General features: G+C 33.3%; 1 protein-coding gene and 1 long non-coding RNA gene across 2 annotated transcripts; one reads left to right on the plus strand and one right to left on the minus strand.

Moving 5' to 3' along the window:
- Window positions 1–1,100: 1,100 nt before the first annotated feature.
- On the plus strand, window positions 1,101–3,608 carry LOC131595261 (uncharacterized). The gene is made up of 2 exons (XR_009281795.1): window positions 1,101–1,425; window positions 3,070–3,608. It is a non-coding gene; the product is annotated as an uncharacterized LOC131595261 (long non-coding RNA).
- LOC131595260 (beta-D-xylosidase 1) lies at window positions 3,281–8,825 on the minus strand. Its single transcript, XM_058867565.1, has 5 exons — window positions 8,348–8,825; window positions 6,109–6,390; window positions 4,807–5,419; window positions 4,307–4,720; window positions 3,281–4,168 (listed from the first exon to the last, which is right to left on the minus strand). The coding sequence occupies exons 1-5, from the start codon at window positions 8,744–8,746 to the stop codon at window positions 3,585–3,587; spliced, it is 2,292 nt and encodes a 763-aa protein (XP_058723548.1). The 5' UTR covers window positions 8,747–8,825; the 3' UTR covers window positions 3,281–3,584.
- Between the last annotated feature and the right edge of the window lie 1,166 nt (window positions 8,826–9,991).

Below are 9,991 nucleotides of genomic sequence, written 5' to 3' on the forward strand. Positions count from 1 at the left end.
TTTATTTCAAACTCTTAATGAAGTTCAATACCGAGGGTACGTGTCTCATGGAAAAAGACACAATATGAACTTCACCTATGTGTTTCGAGATGGTGATGTCTCAAAGTGAGAGTTGGAGTTTCTCTCATGAAAAATTCATGAAAACAGGATAGCATATAGCCATAAATAAGTGCTAAGCGAGATATGCAGAGGAAGAACCTTTAAAGAGTGTGTGTAAGGTAACGCCGGTCTAATCACATGGATTAATGGTTTAAAAGCATTGCTACCTAATATTCCGATTAAACTTTGCGTTATTCTCACTAAGGTTAAGTTTTAAATCGAAAGATACCTAACTGTATTAACACTCTTTATATCTTTATTTCTGGAATGAGTTTTTGTCATTATTAGAACAAGTGGGGGATTGTTGGAAATTATAAAACAATAATTACCATAGTGTGTTCTAATGTGACAAAAAATGGGAATAAATTTTTGGTTGTTCAATAAATTTGTTTTTTGAATTCAAATTTACAACATTTCATGAAGGGGTGCCTTGTGTCATTATAGATGAACCATTGCAATATATGGTGAAAAGGTGTTGTTTCATCAAGAGTTGCAAACTTATGAAACAACACATGCATGACCTATAAATACACATTTTTGAATCCAAAATGAAACACACAAAATCATAAATCCTCTTCATTATTCCAGACACTCTTCCTTGCATTCGAGTTCTTCACCGGTCTTGTGCAGACTCGAGTAAGACTGACATTATCCTGGGTATTCTTGCTTTCCAAACTCTAAGACAATTAAGAGAGTGCTTGAAATACTTTTAAGAAAAGTGACTCCATTCACGATTCAGCCTAGATCCTTTTGATCTTTCCGATATTTCTAACATCATCATCACAATTCTTCCATCTTCACCCATTTCAACATGAAACTTGGTACCCACCATGAAGACAGACACTTATAGTGAATTAACAACTAATGGGAAATAAAACACGTCAGATCAAATTGCCGATTATTTGGAATCATTTCATTTGTTTGGCTATCACATGGTGTGTATGTGAAACATGAGAATGAAAAATAATGTTATTTCTCATAATATGTGTTGTATATGAAGATCACATAAATTTTACAAAATTTAACATTTGCATGAAAGAATAATACATCTATCAAGAAAATAAGTACTGTTAATAAGAACCAAAAAGCCAAGACATATAATGAGATGATTTGTAACAATACCGGAGCTACGACCGTTCATTTTTCCGAATGAGTGTATATTGGACATTCCTTTAAAATTTCAATCCAAATGACCCACATAATTTGCTCCATTTACATATCAACAATTCCTCGAATCACGCTGCTCACATCACACACACAGACACACCCTCCATCCTGACGCAACAATCGGTCTCCTTCAATGGCGACCAATCTCCATACTCATTGGTTAGCGCTGTTAACTTGCCACTTTGCTTTGTTCAATTTAATATCTCCTTTATTTTTACCCATTTTCTTTATCTGTTAGGGTTTCGTTTGATTTGAAACGATGCCATCAATGATAGAGCGAAAGTTGATATTTGATACTTTTTATGTTTACCCAATTTTTTTGCCCCTTGTTGCTGTGGTTAACCTATGCCTCTATCACACCTTCAAATCATAAATTGTTTCTGTGCTTGAAAATTGGGATTATCAGTTCATTGTTTGTATTGTATGATCTATGTATTAGTTTCTATTTATTGAAATTCTCAAATATTCATTGTATTATTTACTATCTCCACCATGCACCTCTAACCCGCAAGCGCAACCAGAGATAGGAGAGAATGATTTTCCCATTGCGAGGGTGGCCCTCGTGTGCATACATACACTAACCCTTCATCCTGCAGTTATCACCCACTGTTGCACTTGAAATTCAAATTTAAGTGGAAATGACTTGCAGAGGATGGGGACGAGGCGGACAGAGATGGGGACAAGGCAGAAGCTTTCAAAATTATGCACGAGATGTTAGGCGTGACAATTGATGCTAATATGAAACAGTGGTTGAAATGGGGTTATAGTGTTGATACTTATTATAAAGTGTCTCCTTATCTTGTGGAGGAGACATAATTGAAGGGGCGCAAAAGGAAGCACGTAGAAAGATTTTCTTACAAGAAGACAACGTTTGCTCACTCGGTCGCGATTCTCTGTCACAGGTTTTGTTTTTTTGATGGATTTGTTAAGGAGTTGGTTCCAGGTTGATCTAAGCACATGCCGAGCCGGTAAAATTTGTGATGAACCTAGAAGCTGATGCGAAAAAACTGGAATTCTTTGATGAACTAGAGAAAAAGTTCCCGGGGTTAGAGGATAAAGATAATAAGGAAAAATAAGATGTTGAAAGTAAAGATGAAGATGGAAATGAAGAGGAGAACAGGACTGAAGACGTTTTTAATGACGATGATTATAATCAAAATTATGTTGATGACGATGATAATGGTGTAGAGGATGGGAATGATGAAGATATCTTGTAAGATACTTGTATGGAGAATGATTGTTTACTCATCCTGTGACTGCTTCTATACTAGCCTGGACTATTTACTTCTAGGCCTTTACATGACTGTGATATTAACTTGGTTAATTTACTTACATGGGTGTCTAGTTTCTTGTAAATCCGTTGTAAAACCTGCTGCTTGACCAGAAGAAATGTAGTTGGCTGAGTAGTTGAATGACTTAATCTTGAGCTTGCTGATTGAGAAGTTTAATAAGGACAACCTGCTGCTTGACCAGAAGAAATGTAGTTGGCTGAGTAGTTGAATGACTTAATCTTGAGCTTGCTGATTGAGAAGTTTAATAAGTTAATCTTGAATTAAGTTTTGCTTGGGATCTCTTGCAGTATACATATTCCTAACTGCGTCTATCTTTTCTACCCGTTGATCTAACAATGTGGCCTCCTTGAGCTTGAAATATTACTCCTCCAGTGCTCTTCATTCGCATTCTTTTATATCATTTTGTGCATTTGAATTTGAAACAGTGGTTTATTGTGTTTCTGTTGCTTTATGTTGTTTTATTTGTTGTAACTTTTGCTTTCTAATGAATTTTGATTTTATTTTCCTCCAGAATTTAAGCATAAGAGTGCAGGCTTGGAAGTTGCTACAATATTAAAGGCCCATTATTGTTTCAGGTATGAGAATCAAGAATTTTATCAAGTTTGCAAAAATGAAATTTGGTCAACAAAATTTGCTTTTTGAACAATGTATATGTAAGTGATACAGTTTTATATGGTCTTGAAATAACATTACTCTTAATTCTAAGATAGCAATGCAATGAATAATACAAGAAGTTTCAACTTTGTTCAAAATCCTTTCTCTACAACATATAAAGTGCCAATAGTACACTTGCCGCTGTGACTATGTGACTATTTTACATTGTCACGTAAATTTCCCTATTTTACATTTGGAGCAAGAGTGGCACACATTTTGTTGTTTGCACTATAAACCAACTTACAAATATAACCCCCACTGTATTCCTTATTTTACTTTTGCACATATTCAAAATTCCATTTGAGGAATCATTAATCATTAATAAAAATATTTGTAAAACTTGTATGTATCTGTGTCAAATTTGTTTGACACTTAATGTATAATTTGGTCCAAAGTTTGAACCGAAATAGAATGTTTGAGATCACCAATGTGAAGTTCATGTTCACCAATTGGGATTCTTCGAACCCCAAACTCATCGACAACAGAGAGATGGTTACAAACATGAACACCAACCTTAACCCGTGTCTTTGATCCAGCAGGAACATAAGTCTTATGAAAGTTCACCAATTGTTTAACCCCATTAGGTGGTTTTGAGAATATTAGAAGTGTGTGGGCTCCATCCATTGTCCCTTCATTTTTCACATCCACATGGAAACCTACTTCCAATTCATCACATTTTGCATGACTCACTTTTATTCCTTTGTTACTTGAGTTTGTGAAGGCTTGGGCCTGGAGGGATACATAAGAGACTGAGACTTGTTTAGGAGCAAGTGCTAAGCTGTGAGTGTATCTTGAGTAACTTAGCCCATGCCCAAATGGGAATACTACCGGGCCCTTGTAGAATCTGTAGGTTCTTCCTGGGTACCCTATTGCCGGGTTTGGACGCATGTCCATGTTTGTCATTGGCACTTTGCTCAAATAACCTTGTGGGTACCATGTATTGGGTAACCTCCCACCTACAATAAAAGCCAAACCAAAAAAAGAGTCAAATTAGATGTAACAAAAGTATTTGTTCTTCATGATTTCATTCTAGTTGCTGCAAAAACATATACAGGTGTTCATTCTAATATTATTCTTTAATCAATTTTTCTTACTTGGGTTGGTTCTGCCAAAGATAACATCAGCAATAGCAGTTCCTCCAGATTGCCCAGGATAACCAACCCACAAAATAGCACTAATTTTGGGATCATTTTTAGCAAATGTAACATCAATAGGCCCACCAGACATGATGACCAATATAACTGGGCCTCTTGCAGCCCTAGCTACTCTAGACACTAGCTCTTGTTGATGGCCTGGTAAAAGAAGCCCAACTCTATCTCTAAATTCAGCTTCTATGGACTGATCTAAGCCCATTACTAATACTGTTGCATCAGCTTGTCTTGCTACTATCTCTGCCTCCCCAAATAGCTGGTTCCCAACACAACTCACATCCCTACATCCTACTTGATGAATAGTCTTCGCATATCTGGCAATACCTTGCAACGGCGTTGTATAGCCACACGCCACACCTATCAAAGAAAAAATTCAATGAAATAAGAATATGATACATTTGATATACAACAATGTTTTAAAAACTTGACTTGAAGTAACTAACCTGCATAGTTTCCAATCATTGTAACAGTTACATCAGAATTGGGACCAATGACTCCTATGTTGCGGAAGCGTGTAGGGGATAAAGGCAATGCATTTCCTTTGTTTTGCAGAAGAACAATGCCCTGTCTAGCTGCTTCAACTGCAAGTTCATTATGGGCCGGTAAACAAACATCTCTTGGGCCTAAGTTCCCATATGGTTGGGCCAAACCGTCAAACATGCCCAATCTCATTTGAACTGTAACAAGGTTAGCTAAAGCATTGTTAAGGTCATTTTCAGACATAAGTCCTTGCCTAATAGCACCATCAGTATGTAGGGCTAAAAATGGGCCACAATCCAAATCCAAACCCGCTTTAATCGCATCGGCTGCAGCCTCTTCGGGTGTTCTCGTGTAATGTTGGGTGTCGTAGAAAACTCCGACTGAGTCACAGTCTGAAACTATGTACCCATTGAGACGCCATTCACCACGGATGGTGTTGCGAAGAAGTTCGGGATCAGCACAAGTGGGCTTGCCATTGACTTGATTGTAGGAACACATTACACTCGCCACCTTCCCTTCAGACACACATGCCTTGAATGGTACATCATATGTGTCTGCCAAGTCCTGTTTACTCACCTGTATATACATGTATAAATTAATAATCCTTGTATAAAGTTATTGATGTCAGTGATTGATGCATATTGCATTTGAGTATTCTATCAGTGACTAAGAAAAAATGTAACATCAAATTTTTACCTAAACTGATATATTTTTTTTCTTTTGAGAAATAATTATGAGTAAATTGTATTACAATTTATTTTCAATTAATGGCATATTGAGAAAGGACACCATAATCAACAACTTTTTTCTTTTCAATTACAGTCATACCAAACAAAAGGACACTATAGTGAATGAAATGGTTTATGGTGCACAAGTGGTATAATTTGGTAGTTTTAAATTGAATAACATCACTATCATATATCATCACCAATTGCAAGTGGCCTAAAGTCATTATCCAACAACTTGTATAACTTCCACTTTAATGCTAATCATATTTATTTTTTCCCTCTTGTATTTAAGGAAACTACTTACTTTAACCAAAACAAATAGAATGACAAAAGCAAATAACTGCTCCATGCTATGGTATAATATGACAGTACATCCATGCGATTCACATGAAAATTTATTAGATAAAAGCACATAACAGTGTAACAGCCTAACTACCATTTTGGACTCATAACTCAATCTATTTTGGATGGTGAAATTTTAAATATATAATTATTTCAAAAATAATTATATGGTCCCCTATATTAGGTCATACATACCTTGGCATTGAAATGAAACCTGTCTACACCATTCCAATTATCAAGATCATAGGCAGTGTAGTGTTTACAGCAAGCTGCAACCTTGAGCCGGTTACCCGCGCCATTGCCTTGTAGTCCTTGAACATAGGCGGCCGCATATTTTGCGGCCAACGCGGGGTCTTCACCGGGTGTCTCTTGGCCTCGGCCCCATCGTGGATCGCGGAAAATATTTACATTAGGACTCCAATAAGTCAACCCTGCTGCTCCACCATTGTACATTGCTCTTGCTTCATCAGACACAACCTGCATGTGAGTACATATAAATATAATTAATTTAACAATTAAATCTTAATCTAAACTCTTGTATTTTAAGAGAAGTACTTTACTAATAAATAAATAATAATATCGAATGTGTGGCAAAAAGTGATTAAGTTATTATTGGTCCTTTTGCAATAAAAGCAACTTAATGTATATATGTTAGCAAAAAAATAGAAAAAAGGAAGAGAGAGAGAGAGAAGAAAAAAAAAACAAAGCCGTAAGGAGAAGGACTTGTTGAAAATAGAGGTGTTGATAAGCATCATTAAACACCTAATGTTTTGTCAATTTTAGCTAAACAACAATTTAGAAAATATGCAAAGTTGATGGACTTTTATATATGCTTCATTTAACCACATCAAACATCTACATATAGATGATTGATGTTTATACTTTACTAAACGTAATTAATTTTTTTATAAGAATATGTTTCTTAATTATATATCATGCTATTTTTATGATTAGTGAAATTTAAGAAACGATATATCTTTATTAATTTCCTCCATAAGTATAATTAAGTATTAACTATTTCAACCTTAAAACACCAATTTACCAAGGTAAGAAAAAGACAACAAAAATGACGTTCTCATGATGATGTGTGATTAATGAATGAATGAAATAATAGCGTAATGGACCTTCTTTATTGGTGTTGAGGAAAATAATGGACCTTATATTAGTGACATGTAGATAAGAAATTATATATGAGTTGATAAATATTCAACGTCACGTACCCTCTAAATTTTATAAACCATATAAAGTGACTTGAGGGTCATATTTCATGTTTCTAAATGCATGTAAGCCACATGGGACAGCTTGTCAGTTTCCAAGCTAGAACAAGTGACTGCTAAATAGGAGTATCATAAATAATTACTATAAACTCTATTTTATCATGATTATAATACAAGATATATATTTTATGAGATCATTTTAATCATAATATATATTTATTAAATTTTGATTTCCATTGAAGAATTTGTTTTTTACGTCCTAAAAGATGATCCACACGATATATGTTCAATATAATGTTATATACTCAATCTATTAGTTGTGGTACATTTATTGTTCGTCTGTTTTTTATTTTTATAAAATTTATTTATTCAATTAATTATATTATATTAAAAAAAAATTAAATTTATTAATTTGAATTATATATGAAAATTAAATGAAAAATAATAATTATAAATAATGAATGAACTTTTTGATTTTATGATTGGACTATTATAACAAAAATTATTGTTAGTTAGTATTTTACAAAAACTTATTTTTTAGATGTAATTAGGTAGTTGAAATAGGCCCCTCATTTTTAAATGTCTTTTTAATTTTATTGAGGGACCGGGGACACAATGTTTTTATGATTAAAAATTTATGATAGTAGAATTATCCAAACAAACTGTGAAATGATTAATTCTCTTGAGTAATTAATAATACTTTTTCAACATGAAAATATTTTTATTAAATTTGTTTTATTTTATAGAGTTTTTTGAAAAAGTTTTTAGGAAATAAATAATAAAAAGTTAGTGGAATGTCATGTTGGCACCTTTTTACTTTTGAACTCTTTTATAAAATAAAAAATTCAACGTGTGAAAAATCATACTGACATAATAAGAATATGAATGAAAGAGAAACATTATATGTATATCGTGCTTTAACATTTAATAACCGTAAATAGTAGCTATCTATCTACTCATATGCTTAGTTTAATCATATTTAATAATAAAACAGTCTTTGCTTTTGTAAAAAATATAATTAATAATAGAATATAATAGCTATTTACCCATTCACTGAGGTTTATAGCATCTTTATATTGATTAAAAAAACACCAATATTATACCAAAAATAAAAAATACAACACCTTATATTAAAATATTATTATCATCATAATATCATGACTTTTATTACGTATGAAAAATAAATAATAATAATAATAAATAATTAATTATCTTACCCGTCCAATTTCGAGCCACAAGGACTGATTAAAAGAAGCAGCGGTTGTAATAACTTGAGGAAAACTGGTGGCGCCAGGAAAAGCGCCACCGAATTTAGTCCCGGGACCGACGTTAGAAACGCCGTGTAAAGCCTCCGACCACCACTCATATCCTTGTATCCCAAGTCTTGGAACTGCAATTGCATTGTTAACAACAAGTCTTATTTTCTCAGGTAATGTAAGTCTCGCAATAAGGTCTTGGACTCTAACGTGAATCGGAATGTTTATGTTGCAGAATCTGTAGCCTCTTGTGAAACCGTTTGCTGGATCACATGCAAAGGGAACTCGTCCTTGAATTAGTGGTGATAGTGTGAGGATTAGTAGTAGTATGGTTATTATGAAGGTTTTGTGATGAGGCATTTTGAAGGTTGAAGAAGAAGAATGGGAGTGGAGATGAATGAATGAGTATGGTGAGTTTGTGTTTGTGGGTTTATATAGAGGGAAGTTTTTGGAGTTGCGTCTTTTAAAAGGGTTTGGGTGAGGCAGAGAAATATACTTTTTGTTGATTGGTTTTCCACGTAGGTTTATTTATTGCAAGATATTAATAATGGAATATATCAAGTTTTTATTTATTGAATACATATATATATATATATGTATATATTTATATCAATTGAAAACTAAACTTCAATACAAGAGCACTACTCGACGAGATGAAAAGAGATTTTTTTCGGTTTAAAGGGAAGTTTTGAGTTTAAACTCAATTTTAGATATGTAACTAGGGATGACAAAAGATATAATATGTCTAATATGTCAGACATATCTATTTTATCTGCATCATTTTTTATGAAACAGACTAAGATTTTATGTTCACACAGTTTATATACTAATATGTGTAGTGTCTGCAGGTCTGTTATGACTCGTCCTATTTATTTAGAACGGATTAAAGATTTAAAACCTGTGTTTTTCGGAATTTTATAAGACATACATGTTTGTTTGTCATTTCTATATAAAATTTTCTTTAAGGAAGAGTTTTATCGTTTATTAGTCTTTCGGTTGCGCATATAAATTGTTTAGGAGAAAAAACTAAATTTGAGTTAATGGATATTTTATTTGGTTAATAAGGTTGAGGTGAGTGAGTTAGTGTAACACGTAGTTGGGCTCAGTAGGTGGTGGCTTATTTGGTCCCTTTGTGGACTTGGAGTAGATGCCAAAATAATTAAATCACTTAAAATACATTATGTACCATTAAGAATAGATAAAAAACAAATATTTAAAAACAAAGTTGAAAAAAATTACAAAATAGAAAAAGTTGTTTCTTTAACTTATTTTTTAATAGTGGAAGTGGAAGTTTTGGACGTTCACGGGTGAGGGAATCTTTGGCTTTTCCTACTAGCTAGTTTTGCATGTTTTTTAAGCATAACACAATCTCAACACATGGTAACAAATTCCACAACCTAGGTTCCTATTTTCACAATTAATCTAAAAAACATGTTTCACTTTCAACAAGTCAAAATTGTGATTCATCCAAACACCACCTAATACAATGACTTCACTTGTTGGAATAAAACAGTACTATTGAAAAACCCTTTTTGTTTGCAAGTTTATCAATTTTCACCATCTCGTGATTTTACTGACTAAAGAGCATTTAAGTAAAATCAAATC

This window comes from Vicia villosa, linkage group LG4 (assembly GCF_029867415.1).
Source record: "Vicia villosa cultivar HV-30 ecotype Madison, WI linkage group LG4, Vvil1.0, whole genome shotgun sequence".
Lineage (NCBI taxonomy): Eukaryota > Viridiplantae > Streptophyta > Magnoliopsida > Fabales > Fabaceae > Vicia > Vicia villosa.